The 19,272-nt window shown below is 36.2% G+C and overlaps 1 protein-coding gene across 2 annotated transcripts in view; it reads right to left on the bottom strand.

Annotated features, from left to right (window-relative positions):
• The window catches only part of fam102ab (family with sequence similarity 102 member Ab), a 44,390-nt gene that overhangs the window by 8,255 nt on the left and 16,863 nt on the right, over positions 1-19,272 (bottom strand). For both annotated transcript variants that reach the window (XM_048187861.1, XM_048187862.1), the window contains exons 4-5: positions 2,840-2,960; positions 1,188-1,217 (exon numbers count right to left, since the gene is read on the bottom strand). In XM_048187861.1, the coding sequence (XP_048043818.1) occupies positions 1,188-1,217; positions 2,840-2,960 (151 nt within the window). The remainder of the gene's footprint in view (positions 1-1,187; positions 1,218-2,839; positions 2,961-19,272) is intronic.

The following is a 19,272-nucleotide window of genomic DNA, read 5'->3' on the forward strand; positions in this document are numbered from 1 at the left end:
CACCCCCTCCTTCCTGTGTTTCTCCCTCATTCCTGGTTACAGTCCATAGATTTGACCTCCCTCATTCCCAGCTTTTGCTGCATCAGCATGCTGTTTTGACAAACTGCTCCTGTTCAGGATGTAAGGGATCAGTAAATGAAGAGAAAAGGACATGGACGCACGCTCCCAAACAAAACATCCTCCTGCATCTCTTTACAAACACAAATGTGCCATTCACATCTTTCTCTGAAGTAATTTGGCCATGATGACCTTAACCAGCAATCACAATACGTCACATGCAAGGACAACCAGCAGCACTGCTACAACTTCTTCACACTTAAACACAAAGTGCTAACAAAGTTCACAATATAAATATAATTTATTCCTATGATGGCAAAGCAGAATTTTCAGCAGTCATTACTTCAGAATATTTAGTGTCACATGATCCTTCAGAAATCATTCTAATATGTTGATTTGGTGCTCAAGAAGCATTTCTTTATTATCAATGTTTTGTAACATAATAAATGCCTTTACTGTCACTTTAGATCAATGTAAGGCATCCTTGTGGAATTATAGTATTAATTAAGAATAAAATCTTACCGACTCCAAACTTTTGATAGTAATGTACATATATTCAAATGTTTGAATACATAGTACCTTTTTATACGCAATCACACTAAGAGCCTTTGTTTAGGGAACGCCTCAAATCCTTTGTTTGCTGACACGAGAAATGGCCTGTGTCAGACTTTCTTGTAATTACTAAATATGTGTTCAGCTTTGTCTATTATCACTGACTGCTTGAATTTATTATACAATTAATGTAGGGTGGTACAAGCAATGCCTGATAACTGTGTGCTTTAGAGATTCTCAAGGTGTGGAAACACATGTCTATGACAGGTCCAGACCAGATCACAGAATCCCTAAAACTAACCTCCCACTGCATTACACCATTTATATTTGCTTATGCACTAATTCCTGTACAACTGGAGTGTCTCTGAGTACAGTATGCATACTTGTGTGTATGCATGTGACTGACAAGAGCTTTGTGTTTATAAACATAAAATCCCAAGGAAAAAAAAAGACCTTTTGTCTGACAGAGCGTGAGAAAGAAATCTGTGATGTTCTTTTAGAGACAGTGCATGAGGAAGAAACAATCCTATGGAGAGAAAGAAAAAGAAAAGAGAAAGGAATGAGACGAAAGCTCTTACCTTTGAAAAAGCCTTTCCACCTTTAAGTTCCTGCAAGGAAAAAAGGTAAAGAGAGAAAGAGATTATTTGTTGTGTAATATGTTTGCCATTAGTGTGGTGAACTATGAGGAAAAGGGAGCGAAGGGTAATGAGAGCAAAGGAAACCACGAGAGAGTATGGAGTAAACCAAACATCAGAACTCATTGAATATCTCCACAATCTGATCATTAATCAGGGTAAGGGTGTTTCTTCAATCACGGGCACTTTAATGTCCCAGGGAATATTTTTATTAAAGGGGTCATGAATTGAGAAATCAACTTTTCCTTGAGCTTTTGATATGAGAGAGGTCATCGTACTATCAGAATATCCTGTAAGTTTCAGAATTGAAAACTTCCTTGTTGGTCCAATAAAAGCTTTTATTGACACCAGGCCCAGCGAGCGACTTGTCCCGGAATGTCCTTATCTATGTAGATGGGTGAAACGGCATAGGTACAGGACTAAAAATAACAATTACCTTACAGAGGATCCTAATGCTAGGAATATGTTTTTTTTTTTATTTTCAACAATGTGAATGTCTCAGTTGAGCTTTATTTATTTGTATTTGGTACATTTCACTGTGGATTCTTTAGTAAATCAATCACATTTCAGTGCAGGCTTTGCAAACAGACTTTTACATTATGGACTCGACAGTAATGCCACAACATGTAAGTAACTGTGTTAATTCTAATGCCTGATCTGATATGTAATGATTCATGTACAGTCAGATGTTCTTCGTCTGTGTGTCAGTATATCAAACCAGTGATTAAATGGTAAACTTCACGTTGTTTCCCTTCGTAGGATGAAAATAATCTTAATTGAACGGTGATCAACGAACACTCCCTTTACAATCGCTGGAGCTGTCAATCAAACAGCGCAGGTTTATCAGTGACAGTTCTAAACTCATGCCCCAGGAAACATTATAAAACAATAAAACAACTTAAAGTTCATATGAAATTGAAATCCAATCATGCATCTTTAATTTTGGCTTCAAATGCCCTTTATGTATAAATTGTAATATTTTAACCTTGTCCTTGACACAGATTTTCTAACTTAAAATATGAAAGTGTATTATAAAAAATATTAATTGTATTTAAAAACTATTATAATGATGATAATCTAACCAAAGACTGAAATAAACAAACCAATTCAATATATATTCTGAGGATAAGTATTAATATCAATTTTATGCAAATTACTTGTGTCCCTCCAATGTGCAACAACCAACAATTTTGCTCCAAATAAAGTATCATCCAAACTTAGTGTAATTGGTTACAAAGAAGACAAAAGTGTCAAGGGCATATATGTGATGTGATTAATTGATATATAAAGGTAGCAGAATATTTTTATTGTGCAAAAAGTATGACAATGTTATTTAACTGTGTGAATTTGGGATACATAAATTGCTGGTAACAACAAGTCGGCTATTTTATTTACAAAAAAAAAATAAAAATCCACCATAGTCCACTGGGCCAAAAGTGTCTACAGCTACACTTTTGAAAAAGCTTTGAAAATAATCATCACTTCAGATTAAAATGAGCCATTATTATTATTTTTGCGGAGCTGAAAAGATTAAAAGTTATTGTTGAGAGTGTTACAGGTCTAAGATAAGATCTGTGTGTGTGAGTGAGACTAACCTTACGCACAGACACTCGGCAAATGCAGGGGTCCAGGACCCCCGTGGCAGGACTGGCACTCATCTTGCACACAAAGGAGTACTTCTTTCGCCAGCGAACACAGTTCTCCTGAACCTCCTGCCTGTAGAGAGACACAGACAGAGAATGAGTTATCAACATCATTAATAAATCTTAGTCCATCTTTATAAGCCAGCCAGTGGAATATTACTGAGGAGACCACAGATAAAACAAATAACACAATGAACGATATGATGATTAACAAATGGACAACACAGACAGTTTGGATGAGTTTTTTTAGAAAGTTCACAAGGTCAGAGATTGTGAAAGTCTGGTCATTGATGGCGAAAAGTTTTGTACATCTATTCACTGGAACTCGTCGCTCTTAACCACAATGGTCCATCTGTGTGAAATAACAGGACTTTGTACAGGAAACGAAAATGTTAAGGAATCAGATTAGAACCCAGCTGAGCTGTCAGTCACAAATGAAACTAGACTGTGGCAGTAGATGCTGTAAAAGAGACTGTACAGTATGAGATCCAAAGGAAACTTTTTCATTCTTGTCCTTTCATCTCTGTAGACCTCTTTGATGAAAGTGGGTCAGTATGTTCTCCCTTCACTTTCTGTTATGTTCCTTCTCATCATCCTCCATTCCTGCAGCTCTTTTGCATTGCACCGCTTTCTTACATCCCCACCACTTTCATAAACTCTCCCCAAAGGCTGCATATCAAAATGTTTTTTTTTTCTCCATATTTGTTAAAGGTGCCCTAGAACCAGTTTTTACAAGATGTAATATAAGTCTAAGGTGTCCCCTGAATGTGTCTGTGAAGTTTCAGCTCAAAATACCCCATAGATTTTTTTTAAATTAATTTTTTTAACTGACTATTTTGGGGCATCATTAACTATGCACCGATTCAGGCTGCGGCCCCTTTAAATCACGCGCTCCCTGCCCCCCGAGCTCTCGACTATAATACAGTGTATTTACAAAGTTCACACAGCTAATATAACCCTCAAATGGATCTTTACAAGATGTTCGTCATTCATGCTGCATGCATGCGTCGGATCATGTGAGTATAGTATTTATTTGGATGTTTACATTTGATTCTGAATGAGTTTGATAGTGCTCCATTGCTAAAGCTAACATTACACACTGTTGGAGAGATTTATAAAGAATGAAGTTGTGTTTGTGCATTATACAGACTGCAAGTGTTTAAAAATGAAAATAGCGACGGCTCTCTTGTCTCTGTCAATACAGTAATAAACGATGGTAACTTTAACCACATTTAACAGTACATTAGCAACATGCTAATGAAACATTTAGAAAGACAATTCACAAATATCACTAAAAATATCATGTTATCATGGATCATGTCAGTTATTATTGCTCCATCTGCCATTTTTCGCTATTGTTCTTGCTTGCTTACCTAGTCTGATGATTCAGCTGTGCACAGATCCAGACGTTACTACTGCCTGCCCTTGTCTAATGCCTTGAACATGGGCTGGCATATGCAAATATTGGGGGCGTACATATTAATGATCCCAACTGTTACGTAACAGTCGGTGTTATGTTGAGATTCGCCTGTTTTTCGGAGGTCTTTTAAACAAATGAGATTTACATAAGAAAGAGAAAGCAATGGAGTATGAAACTCAATGTATGTCTTTTCCATGTACTGAACTCTTGTTATTCAACTATGCCAAGGTAAGTTCAATTTTTGATTCTAGGGCACCTTTAACGGAAAATATTCTTTTAAATTTGTACTTTACAAAATATTGTGTTAATTCTGATGTAAAAAGTTCAAGTTAGATGCAAGTGATATGTTGCTGCTGGTGTTTATTTATGAACGAATATTATAATGTATAGAGTTATTATTTAATAATCCCATGAAATAAATGTACAAATCAAAAATTACATTATTATATCAAAACATATAATGTCAAAATGCATATATGACTGAATATCTGCATTGCATACCTATTGCATTTGGATCCATAAAAATTAAACACAAAAAAATAATTCTTTCAGTATGGGAGCCACACTTTGGAAATATTTTAAGATATGATCTTTTCAGATTTTTAACCATTTAACATCAACTGAGTATTTATACATGATGTTATACAGGCCTTTTTCATGAGTTAGATTTGTCTCAAAAACACTTTTGTAAAAAATATTCATGAACATGAATATTTTTATTAACATTGACAAAGGTTATATTCTGTAAAAAAAAAAAACACATGTTGCTCATTGTTAGTTCATATTATTGATATTTATTTTAAACTGTTAAAATAAACTATATCAAATATATTTTATCTCATCTATATTTGATATACTCTGCAAAAATGAGAAAATATATTCTGTAGATTTACCTGAGAAGTCTTTTTTCATGATTTTCAATTTTCTGCTATTCCAACTAAATTCTGTAGGAATTTATTTAGCCTCTAATATGGAAACTGCAATCACAAAACCAAGCACCGTTGTGTCTGTCTTAGATTAAGTCTTAAGTTCTTTGACTAAGGTTTCCACGCTGTTATCCTTCATATTGTACAGTGCCTGGAGGCAGATTTGATGGCCTCTTCCAGTCCTTTATTTACCCTGGGCTTGTTGCCAAGGCATCTGTCCCTGATATCCGCCAGCGTGCCAGGGAAAACGAGAGCGGATAACGGTACATCCATTACTCGAGTGTGACCCTGAACAGGCCGGCCCTCCACCAGTACCACACACACACCAACTGCTGATGGGCTACAGGTCACAGCATGACTCAGTTAGATTTATATGATACGAATGATAGATTTGCATCCCAGACTAAACAGACCGAAAGTTTGTCCCATTTCAAAGCAAATTGTGAACCCAAACTAATAAGGCTTTCTAGATAATATTACACAGTGAAGCTGAGGAAGACTCCCAAACACACTCCACATGACAGACACACATGTCTACAGCCCCTGGCTCAGAGTTCTTTCAGTGTCTGAGTAACATCCTATGGCTTTGTTCAGTTGAGTGAGAAAGTTTTTCCTTCCTGTTCTCTGAGCAACATCAGACATTCACAAGTTCCTCTGAAACACCCAAACACCTGTCAGCTCACAGCTGGAGGATGACGCATAGATCACATCAAGACTTTACTGGCGGTCTTAAGATTTTCATTCTTAAGTATTGAAAGAACTAAGCATGGGTGATCAAAAATGAACTTTGTAATATAATGAGGTATTATGAAATCATGAAGAGATTAGCTGAATGTTACAATCTTCTTGACATTTTACATCCTGTTCCTTCAAGTTCGGTCTATTGATGTACACGCAACCACCAGTTCAGGAAAACACTGTGGCAAAGCATGACTAGACAAAACTATAGCGTTATTCAGTCATGACATTAAGTTGTAGGACAATTCAGAAGGCTGTGGGCTTCCTCTGAAATTCCTAATGGGTTTTTAGAAAAGCAGTTTAAAATTTATAAGTATCAATGTCAGTGGTTATTATTACCTGAAAAGACTTTGAAATTTTGTTCTTCAACATAAATTACACAGTCAGACCTTGAAACTGCTAAGCGTTGAAAACTAAATAAAATAAAAGGTTATATTATATATTTTTATATATATATATATATATATATATATATATATATATATATATATATATATATATATATATATATATAAAACATTAAATAATAAAATAAAAAACAAAGGTATTCTTAATTCAGTTCTGAAAGGCACATAACCCCAGTGAACATCAAACAGAAGACGGATAAAGAAACAATGTGTCTCTGCATGGGGTCCATCTACATAGGGCAAAACACAAAAGTCAGCCACTGATTACATGAATGATTACATGACAGTACTCACTCACTGTCACATACATGAACAAACAGATACAGATAAGGACTGTTAAGTGCCCCAGATATTCTCAGATGATATTTACTAGGGGTGCAACGGTTCTCGGTAAAAAAATCGAACCGTACGGTTCTCCACTTACGGTTCGGTACGCACTTGGACCGCGGTCCATCTCGAATGATGACGCATCTATTGGTTAATATGGTTTGTTTAAAATAGCAACGTGAAAAACAGACAGACAGAGTTCAGATAATGTATGTTTCAGTCGATGGATGCGCAAAACGTTACAACAACGATAATCAAAAAGCGTGGACAAAACATTCACTCTTTGTAAACTTTGTTCAATGCGAGTGCCGTATGTATGGCGGCATTTTAATGCCATTAATGATCGAGCGCACAACTGATGCTTGCGCGCGCAGTAAATCACTTCCGCGAGAGGATAACAGATCTGCACGCGAGGAAACGGGAGCCCGCGAGCTCATTTTAAACCCGCGCGCGCGCATGACATCTCTTCTGCGCGCAGATGAAGCCCTCGCGTGCTCGGACAAGACTCGCAGCACGCGCGTCATCATTCCCTACACTCGCGCTCAATCTTCTATTTTGCTCGCGCGAACACTTTTGATTTTTGTCAGTCGTGGGGCGGGACTTTACTTATTTCAGTGTAACCTCAAATGTCATTGGTCAATTCAGTTTTTCGGAAGTCTGTTGTGATTGGACGCCTGTTGTAAAACGATTAGACATGGCTTGGACCAGATGAAAAAATACTATAGTAATTTATAGTAAATACTATAGTGTTTTTGAACCATACTAAAGTAAAGTACTTTAATTTGCTGTGGTAATTCTGTAGTTGTTGAGGGTAATATAAACAAATTTAATTTACCCAAATACTGTAGTTTTCTACAACTATAGGGTATATTACCACAATATACACTAGGGTTTACTGTAGTAAAAACTAAAGTAGGATACAGTATTTATTACAGTTTATCAGTTCATCATAGTTAATACACTGTATACTGAAGCATTCATTAACAAAGTGTTGTAAATTATATAATGTATACAGTATACTACACTTTACTATAGTATGGTCCAAAACACTATAGTATTTACTATTATTATGCAAGTGAGTTAAACTTTATTTATTGACTGATTGATTGCGTTATTATTATATGTCCTTATTAGATACTATATTAACTTGATTTATTATTTTTATGGAGCTGTAGCTGCTGGGGTAAAATGAGAACACATAGTAGTTCACCGCTACATTATCATTATACTTCCACTAAACAGTATCTGTTTACCCATAATAGTATAAAAAAACAACAACAAAAAAACTAAATATGTCTTAGATATAAAGATTTCTAAATTGGGTTTCGGGGGTATGATCATTCATACTGTGTACTGTATCTTAACTTTAGCTGCAACCTTTCAACAGAGTGAAATGCTGAAACCATTTTATACTGTATTTAATGGAAAATATATTAACCTGATAATATATTAAACTGACAAAGAATGATAACAAAAAGCTTACACAACAACTCTTGCTGATATGAACAAGTGATTTCTCTTTCATCCAAAGCCACATGAAGCAATTCTGGATTTAGAATCATAGTTACAACTATTTAATGGACACTTTTGACATTTCTGTAGTTCTCAGAACTGATATAATTTTGGCTGGGTAAACAGATACTGTTTAGTGGAAGTATAGTGGTAATGTAGCAGTGAACTACAGCAAATATAATGTGTTCTCTTATTTCCCCAGCAGCTACACCTCCATAAAAATAATAATAAATCAAGTTAATGTATCTAGTAAGGCCATATTATAATAACAATGCAATCAATCAGTTATTAAATAAAGTTTAACTCACTTGCATCTGGTCCATTGATGAAGCCATGAATCGTTTTACAACAGGCGTCCAATCAAAACAGACTTCTGGAAAAACTGAATTGACCAATGACATTTGAGGTTACACTGAAATAAGTAAAGTCCCGCCCCACGACTGACAAAAATCAAAAGTGTTCGCGCGAGCAAAATAGAAGATTGAGCGCGAGTGTGGGGAATGATGACGCGCGTGCTGCGAGTCTTGTCCGAGCACGCGAGGGCTTGATCTGCGCGCAGAAGAGATGTCATGCGCGCGCGCGGGTTTAAAATGAGCTCGCGGGCTCCCGTTTCCTCGCGTGCAGATCTGTTATCCTCTCGCGGAAGTGATTTACTGCGCGCGCAAGCATCAATTGTGCGCTCGGTCATTAATGGCATTAAAATGCCGCCATACGTATGCTCTAATGTCCAGTCACTTACGCCGTCATTACCCGGGTGTTGATAGCGCGCGAGCGCAGGCGAGACCTGAACAGCACACGTTGCTATCTGTGTTTAAACTAAACTCATTTAAGCCTTGCTGATTTAAACCTTCAAGAACAAGACGCGAAGGAGAACTCGCACGCGCTGTGAGATTTGTGTGCGCTCATCCGAAGCCGCACACGCTTATTTCAGTCAGCGCGCAAATACTGAGTTCTCTTTCAAGTCTTGCGCTTCAGCGACAAATTCATACAAAAATTGTCAACATGCCCGTCTTGGCGAGTATCCTAGCAAACATAGTCGTTTATGTCTTGAGTGAACATATATTATTCGAGAAAGACGGCGCATGTGTAACAGTGTATGTACTGGATCGTGCATGTCTTATAGGGGGGAAAAAAACTATTCCTGCTGCCTGTTTTTAATGTTAAATCAAACAACAAATAACAAAGAAATCACTCACTGCTTTTGAATGAATAGCTTTTGTAACTTCAGTAATGATTAATCTTTATTTAATTTATACAGTGAAGATAATATGCAGCGTTATTTTATATTTGATTACTTTATCCATTTTCTGTACCTGAAAACTACTGTTAGATACCTGAAAACCTTATTTGAATATTTGCTTTATTGTACTTATTTATGATGTTGCTTGTAGTTTGATTGTTTGTTCTTATTTTCTTTATTTTTATTTGACAGTAGTCCTATTTTCCCTAAACATAGCACATACCGAACCGTACCGAAACCGTAATCCTAAAACCGTGATACGAACCGAACTGTGAGCAATATGAACCGTTGCACCCCTAATATTTACTCAGCGTGACTCAGAACACCCCTGATTCACAGAACAAATGCAGATTGGAGCTTAGGTTCCACATGGATCCATTAAACCACACACACACACAGCTCTAACAGTCCTGCTCAAAAGAGCCACTACAAAGCTGTTGTCACTAACCACACATCAGATGGAAAAGATAATCTGTTGTATGAGTAACCTGGCAAGCAATAAATGTCTGCTAAGTCACTTGTGCCACAATGAAAACATTTAACTGTTAACATTTAACATTACTGTAAAAACTACCTTAACTGACATCTGTGACGTGAGCAAAGCTGATTAAACTTCCATTCTTTCACAATTAGGTGACAAAGTAGGTACTTTTTCATTAAGCAATTTCTTTTTATCACTACTTTTGACATATATGAAAAAAGAAATGAAAGAAATTAGCCAGCCACTAATACACTATTGCTGTATTAAAACATAATGGGATGGATGGCGTGACAAGGTGGTTAAGCATCACAACTGGTAGGTATGAACCACATGAAGGAAGATTTGTGAGCTATTACCGCTGTGCCCTTGAGGTCGACAGTGAACCTTTGGATGTCCAAATATATACGTATACACACACACACACACACACACACACACACACACACACACACACACACACACACACACACACACACACACACACACACACACACACACAAATCAATGCTGATAAAAGGTCTGCTATATGACTGATCTCCACAATATCTGGGACATGTGAGAGTATGGTATAATGATTAACAACTGACTTTATTTTATGTTTGATAACTGCCATAATAAGATTAAGTGACCCTCCTTGGTCGTAATTGTAATCAAATGTTAGCAAGCTCATTAAAGTGTAAACCCTCATAGACCTCATTAGAGTTTAATAAACAAGGATGGGTCCTCTCTGGACTCACATCTCAATGCAAAAACAATGATTAGGTTGCTCTCGTTATGAAGATGTGAAATCATCAGTGTCATCGGTATCCTGTTAAGGGTCTGGTTTCATGGCTTTTATTTCATACAAAGATCTTTTTAGTCCTCTACATCTTTCTATGGGCTTTCTAGAGACATTTTGTGGATTTTAATGCTCACTACCAATGTAACATCATATTCATAATATTACCTACACTATGACACTACACAAGCTGAAATGACTTCCCGAAGCCTTTTGTCATTTATGAATCCCCACGACACCCTATGTCAAGCAGATTGTGGCAAAATCGGGGCAAAATCATGTAGTCTGTACCGGGCATTAGTACGGATTTTTGCTATTTTCAACCACTTTTGCTTGTGTAACTAAAAGGTGCAAATTGCAGCAAACTGGCTGGGAAAGTGTTAAACTAGGCAAGTTATGGGTTTGTCATCTGATTATGACAATGTATTAAAAAGGCAGGGCTGTGCAATTTTTTATCTGACCTTGACAGAGTAAACAGAAAGAAAGAGGAAAGCAAAGACAACACTGTTGATCAGTAGTTTTGATCCCTTTAGCTTTAGGGTGCTACTTTGGATCCTAACACATCATAAAATTCAGAAATCACTTAATATAACTGCAAAATCTGGAACATGCACAAACAAAATATTCTTTGTCCCACTTGTGGACATGTGGAATTAACTTTAGAAAGGAAATTACATGACAATGTTTTTTTTTCTTGAGCTAAATATTAGAATGATTTAAGAAGGATCTTTTGAAGACTGGAGTAATGACTGCTGAAAATCCAGCTGCCATAAGAATAAATTACATTTTAAATTTTAAATAATTTAAACTGTAATACTATTTCACAATACTACTGTTTTACTGTATTTTTATTTATCAAATAAATGTAGCCTTAGTGAGTATTAAGAGATCTCTTTCAAAACATTACAAAATCTTGCCAAGCCCAAATTTTTAAATGGTGGTGTGTACATTTCTGCACAAATATAAAAACACTATATGACTTGTGAGTTATGCAGCTGTAAAGTAATGAAAACAAGTCTTCAAGAGAAAGTCACTTTAACAGAATACCCTGCATCTCTCTTCAGAATAATCTTTATTTGCTCCCTCTCTTTCACTCACTCACACACACACACACACACTAAACGTACAGTTAGTCTCCACTGTTATGTAAGGCCCTTCCCACAGGTGTGCTGTGTCACTACAGGAAGAGTCATTCTTACATAACCTGGACTTCTGGTTCCTCTGTCAAACCACTCGTCTGCCGCTCATGAGGGATAGCTGATTACACTAAAGCTCACTCGTGTGAGTGTCAATGAGAAACATTCAACTTAAAGCAAACAGAAACAGTGCAAACACACACCTCTCTCTCTCTGCTTTTTTCAGCCTCTCTTGAATTTCAAACTTGTAAAAAACTTCAGTAAACACTTCAAAGCATGCAGACAGGTGCAAACAAGCTCACTGTTGACATGACGAGACATGACAGAGGAAGTCAAAGGCACCTGCATGTGAACAGCACATAAAATGTAAACATAATGTAAATAATAGCTCACAGCTATTACAGCCTGTCATGCCACAGGTTTTGCTTTTTTTAACACGCAACATTTTTTAACCTGTTTTTGAACACATCAAAGCTCCCCCCCAAGACACGCATCTGATTTGTGTTAGGTGAACCTGAAACCCAAAAATTATACAAGGCTCCCTTAAGGAGGATTGGTCGATTAGTCATTCTGGCAAGATGGTTTTGAAAACATGTACTTTTGTGCATCATTATTCAGTAAACACTGGGATTTTGTACTCTTATAATGGAGAGGTTAAAGATCCATCTACAGTTTCTTCATTTTGTGTTTCCCTGAAGTCCAATTATAATGTTAGTAAAAGTTTTTGGCAGCAAGACCGTCATCATTATGTCTTCCCACCCTCTCTCTGACCCCTAGAATTAAACAGGCTGTTTTTGCTACTGCAACTTTAAGTTAGAAATGTTAATATGTAAATGAACTCTGTTAAGACTGGATAACCTCTTTATGTTTATGTTGATATGTCAACATGGGCAATCTACAAAGACCCTAAAAGACATGGTGATGGAGAAAAAATTATATTATTCCCAATGCTTTTGTGTTCACTTGCAAAACTTGCATACATTGAACACTTTTATATCAAAAGAGCAAGAAGAATCCTGCTTTCCATGATATGTCCCCTTTAACTACATGTAAAAGGACGTTCATACTCAGGCACATCTGTGTAAAATCTGTAACAGAGATCAGAGAGGTAGCAGATGCATTCCTCATCTGGATCGGGGAGAAAAGGAATGACGAAGGAGGGAATCAAGCTGGAGAAAGGAATGAAAATATGAGTCAGTCACATGCACATGTACGCTCAAAATACAGATACACACCTATATTAGAATGGGTGAGAAATAACAAAGCATATGGGATGAGAACAATGTAAAGGAAAAATAAACAAGATAATATACACGTTATTAAGTTGCACTGAGGTCATGTTGGCTGCTGAACAAAACAATGGATGTGACGTGGATGTGTGGTGATCATTTGCAAGGTGAGATCACCATAGGGTCTATATTGAGCACAAAAGATGTATTGAGAGATATGATCACACACTCTCCATATATGGAAACACAGAACTCTGGGTAATGAGACTGAGTCTATTTCTAAGAGCAATGTGACAAGCTGATACGGTCACACTAGGGAAAAAAAGACTATCGTTACCTCCTTTTCATGCTGACTTTAAAGGTGCCCCAGATTCAAAAATGTAATTTACCTCGGCATAGTTAAATAACAAGAGTTCAGTACATGGTAAAGACATACAGTGAGTCTCAAACTCCATTGTTTCCTCCTTCTTATATAAATCTCATTTGTTTAAAAGACCTCCGAAGAACAGGCGAATCTCAACATAACACCGACTGTTACGTAACAGTCGGGGTGTACGCCCCCAAGATTTGCATATGCCAGCCCATGTTCCCAACATTATGAAAGGGATTACACGTCTAGATAGGTAAGCAAGCAAGGACAATAGCGAAAAATGGCAGATGGAGCAATAATAACTGACATGATCCATGATATCATGATATTTTTAGTGATATTTGTAAATTGTCTTTCTAAATGATTCGTTAGCATGTTGCTAATGTACTGTTAAATGTGGTTAAAGTTACCATCGTTTCTTACTGTATTCACGGAGACAAGAGCCGTCGCATTTTCATTTTTAAACACTTGCAGTCTGTATAATTCATAAACACAACTTCATTCTTTATAAATCTCTCCAACAGTGTAGCATTAGCCGTTAGCCGTGAGTCTCAAACTCATTCAGAATCAATGTAAACATCAAAATAAACACTGTACTTACGCGATTAGACATGCTGCATGACGAACACTTTGTAAAGATCCATTTTGAGGGTTGTATTAGCTGTTTGAACTTTTTTTATGGTGTTTAAGGCAAGCGCAAGCTCTTGGGGCGTGGAGCACGAGATTTAAAGGGCCACACACCCTGAATCGGCTCATTTATAATGATGCCCCAAAATAGGCAGTTAAAAAAATGAATTTAAAAAAAAATCTATGGGGTATTTTGAGCTGAAACTTCACAGACACATTCAGGGGACACATTAGACTTATATTACATCTTCTAAAAAAAGTTCTAGGGCACCTTTAATGTATGGGGGAGCTGGAATATGGACCAATGAGATTTCACAAGGAAAACATTACATTTCTCACTTGTCTTTTTATCGAGACACACTTGATTAGGACCTGACTTGAGATTTAATGAGGTGAAAAACATTTTACAGGCCCTTGATGTGTCTGTTTTTGTTTTTATGTTAAATTGTCTGCCCGCAGGTCGATGAGACCCTAGTACTTGCTTTATTAGTGGCGGCTGTGGTTCAATGCCACTGAAAATTTAGTGCAGCATTCCAAAAACTGTCTGTTTTGTGGCAGCACGTGGGATACGGTACACGTGCTGCATCTTAAAATGTGACCGACTCAAGATTATCAAGCCTAATGAATTATTCATGTTCTCTCCATCATGTTGAAAAACTCAAGAGAGAAAGCGATGTGAGGCACTGGAGTGGCTGATATCTATATTTCATCACCCTGCAGAGCTCATTAGCTTAGTGGAGCATCTAGTTCTGCTGTGTAAAAACACACAGCCTGTGGGCCAAATACGACCCATAGAGGGAGTCAAATCTTGAACAAAAAAAAACAATTTGCAATTAAAGCACCACAGAAAAAAATAAGCAAAAATTGTTTACTGGAATGAACCTTAGGTTAAAAAAAAAAGTTGGAATATTGGATAAAAAGATTTTTTTTTATTAAACACTACTGTTTAAGTCTCTTATTCTCAACAAGACTACATTTGACCAAAAATACAATAAAAACAGAATAAAACAGTATTGTGAAATAATATTACAATTAATAGGGTCATGAAATGCATTTTCAGATATTTATATTATGTTTCTAGAGGTTAGCTTATGATTTAAACAAAGTTATTCATGTTAAAATATTTGTAAAAATGATCATTTTCCATCCTCATTTTTACTCTCTGTAAAGAACACAACATTTCAAGGGTGTTACATCTTCTGAATCGCAAGTAAAATGCCCACTTCTGTGAACTTAATCGCAAGTATACGTATTGCATAAACTGCACCGGTATATATATTCAAATTGACTATGCTTTCTTCACACAATATATTAATATTTATCTCAAGAAAACGTTGTTAATCCATGTATGTACTGATTTGATTAGCAGCACTCATGCACTTGGTCGCTTAATAGCATTAAATGCTGGAATAACGTCTATTACGTCTATTAATGGCATTTCCTTCGAGGACATGTTGAGAATAAAGAATTCTGGTGTGAAATGACACGAACAGACGAAAACTTTGTAGCTTAATCGATCAGGCACTTCATTAAAAATAAAATTCAGCCATGCATTTCTAATACTTTGTTCTTTTGGAAGAGTATGACCAGTTTGGAAGTGCAGTTTGTCCACATCCAAGGACAGAACAAGTTTAGACTCTAAAGTTAGTTCTTTCTTGACATCTCACAGCCGTCTCGCTCTTGTAATTGATGCACAGATATGAGCACACCTGCTTGATTTACATGTTAAGGGGTGTATAAAGGAAAATCGTCATGTCACAATTCCCCAAATTTCAAATCCTGGCATTTCAAAAGGGTGGAAAACAAAAATGTGTATTTTAAACTGGAGAGTTAGCTTTGAGGTATGAAACTTGCAGTATGTATTTATTGAAATTCCATTTCATGACCCCTTTAAAATGACAGTTTTCTATTCTAATAGATTTTAAAATTTATTCCTGTGATGGCAAAGCTGAATTTACAGCAGCCATTACTCCAGTCTTCAGAAATTATTCTAATATCCTGACTTGGTGCTCAAGAAACATTTCTTATTATTATCAATGTTGAAAATAGTCAAGCTGCTTATTAATATTTCTGGAAACATGATACATTTTTTCTTAAGGATTTTTTGATTAACAAAGTTCAGAAGAACATCATTTATATGTGATGTATATGAACATATCTATGAACATCAAGTATTTTTGTAACATTATTCATAATTTACTGACCAAAAACTTTTGAACTGTTGAGTATGTGTAAATATTGTAAAATGACTTTCATAAGGGGACTTTTGCAGCTGGACTATAAACCTCTAATTGTGTGTAAGGTTGAGGTATGACATCATCTTGGCGTAAACACAATAACAGCATTCCAGATGTTCCAGCAAGAGCATCAATCTTCTTCCAGAGCAAAGACTGCTATGCTAAGATCATTCCTTGCAAACATTGCGACTTTTCACCTCCCTCTACAAACACTCTGCTGAGCCAGAAGATTGTCTATGTTGTTGCATTTGTTTTAAACAAAGACTAGAAGAAATGAAACACTTTTAATTGAGTGCAATCACATTCCAATGTTAGCCTCATCCAATCTGGTGACAGCACCTTTTTAAACCGAGAGATTGTTCTGAAATCTCCCTGATGTCTTTACATCTTTGCCCTTTGAAGTCAACACAGCGACAGTTTTTCAAATTCATCTGAATAATGTGTATCATTGGTTGTGCCCTTTCAGCAGACTCAACTGTAGCCTAAATTCCAACCCAAGAATTAATCTGAGCCCATCTGTTTAGACAGACAGTTAATCCAGGACTGGTGTTGAACCCCATTCTCCTGTAGATCCACACAAACATCTGGATCAGAAACATGTTGTACTAGGTGGGAAGGCTGTAAGGTGGAAGTGTCTATTGTCTGGATGTGGGCATTACGGAAGGTCGTGTGATTATAAGATGCGTCATGAAACTTAGTGAAACGAACAAAAAAAACATTTTATGTTTATTATAATACTTTGCATAAAACTGAGGTAAGGAACCGATTAAAGAGAGGATCTGATGCGGCTGCTACTACATTTTCTGTACAGACTATACTACTGATTTTGATTTCTATGTCAGATGGGATGGCAACTGTACTTGAACTGCCAAATGTTATTTTACTCAGAAGCTTTTGCTTTTATTTTGACATGGGTCAAAATAAATGAAGAGCACTACTGTTTAGGAAAAATAAAAACTGTATACCCAACAGGATCAGATTTCTCAGAAGCACTTTGAGTTAACTGAAAATAGTAGGTAATTTTCTCCATAATTCTACACTTGTGCCTTTTTTAATTAGGATGGGATTAAAATCACAAACTGTGTTTATGAACCTAACCTCCTTTGGGATAGTTCCATTTCAATAGGGTCTGTAAGTTTTTTGAAAGTCTCGTATGCTCACCAAGGTTGAATTTATTTGATCAAAAATACAGTAACAACAGTAATATCAAGGTAAAAAAAAATAAAAAAATTTTCTATCCGTATGGGGGCATTTGGTAACCAAAATGTAAGTTTCACCTGGACCCCCCACACACAAACAAATCTACTGATTTAGTCACACAGAGGGATCTTCTTTTTTATTGTATTATGAAACAAGCTCTCATTGCTGAGATTAGGGTGTAACTGCGGTAGGAGATGGGGGCCAAGAAGAGAATGGTGATTTTGTAATGCAATCCAGCCCTCAGAGATTCATGTGATGTTGACATCTCACAGGTCCAGGCAGTGACACACAGCTACCAGTAACTTCTCTCTCAATACTGCCATTCAATACCATTCGAGGTTTAGGAGGTTTAAAACTTATTTACTCTTTCTGGAGGCCCAGTGATCTTAAACAAGTTCTAACTAAAGCATAAGCCTTTAGTCATACAAAAATGGAGGATTAATTGACCTGCCTGAGGGTGCAAAGATTGTATCATATAAATGGATTGATCTGCCAATGGAGAATTTATTGTGGCTGCGTAGGTGGAACTCAAATCCATCTTGAATTTGATAAACAGTCCATTCACATTGAGGTGAAAAGAAAGCAGTTCATAGACGTTTATGGAGAGCAAATGTGAATACATTAATGCAAACAGCTGAACTTACTCTTTTGCATTGAACTTTATTAGCCTTCTGTCATCTCAGAACTAATTCCAAAAAAAAAAAAAAAAAAACCCTCAAGTGTGCTCTTTAAGTTATTACAGGATTACTGTTACCAGGGCTGCTCAATTGAATCAAGGGTCTCAGGAATTTAATTAAACATGTGAAAGGCAAAACTAATAGGACTTTAATTAATCAGTGGCTAAACCTTGGACCTGAACACAGAGTAAAAACTACCAATTCAAATGCAGTTTTCCATAATTATGGTGAATTTAAAAAAAAAAAAAAAAATGAAGTGTACTCAAACACATCATAGAAATTGTATGTAATCAACCTCCAAAAACAGATGCGTGCTGAATAGCTGTTGACAGCTTTCATTAAAATTAGCCTTGGAGAAGATGATGGAGACAGAGGCTCTGGTCCAAAACCTTAGTGAGCTGCCTACTGCCTTCTAATTCAATGATGTGGAACAATCTACATACAAAGCAACACAATTAAAGATTACATGGGCACATTAATTTTTTTTATTTTATTTTATTTTTTTAAAGTGCATAAATGAATAATTTATAATAAACTGCAATATTTCATAAAATGTAAGAACCATCAATTTACATTTCATGGTGGCTTGTGACTTTAATGAGCATGTTGCTAAACTAACAGCTGATACTCTATTAAACATAAAAGAACATGATGCACAAACATTGGGTCAAATAATTAAAGGGTTAGTTCACCCAAAAATGAAAATAATGTCATTAATTTCTCACCCTCATGTCATTCTACACCCCTAAGACCTTTGTTAATCTTTAGAACACAAATTAAGATATTTTTTGATTAAATCCAATGGCTCAGCAAGGCCTCTATTGAGAGCAATGGTACTTCCTCTCTCAAGATCCAAGAAGGTACTAAAAACATATTTAAATCAGTTCATGTGAGTACATTTGTTCTACCTTAATATTATAAAAGGGATGAGAATATTTTTTGTGCACCAAAAAAACAAAATAAAGACTTTTTAACAATATCTAGTGATGGACGATTTCATAACACTGCTTCTTGAAGCTTCGGAGTTTTACATATCAAATCAGTGGATCGGAGCGCCAAAGTCACATGATTTCAGCAGTT

This window comes from Megalobrama amblycephala, linkage group LG4 (genome assembly GCF_018812025.1).
Source record: "Megalobrama amblycephala isolate DHTTF-2021 linkage group LG4, ASM1881202v1, whole genome shotgun sequence".
Taxonomy (NCBI): domain Eukaryota; kingdom Metazoa; phylum Chordata; class Actinopteri; order Cypriniformes; family Xenocyprididae; genus Megalobrama; species Megalobrama amblycephala.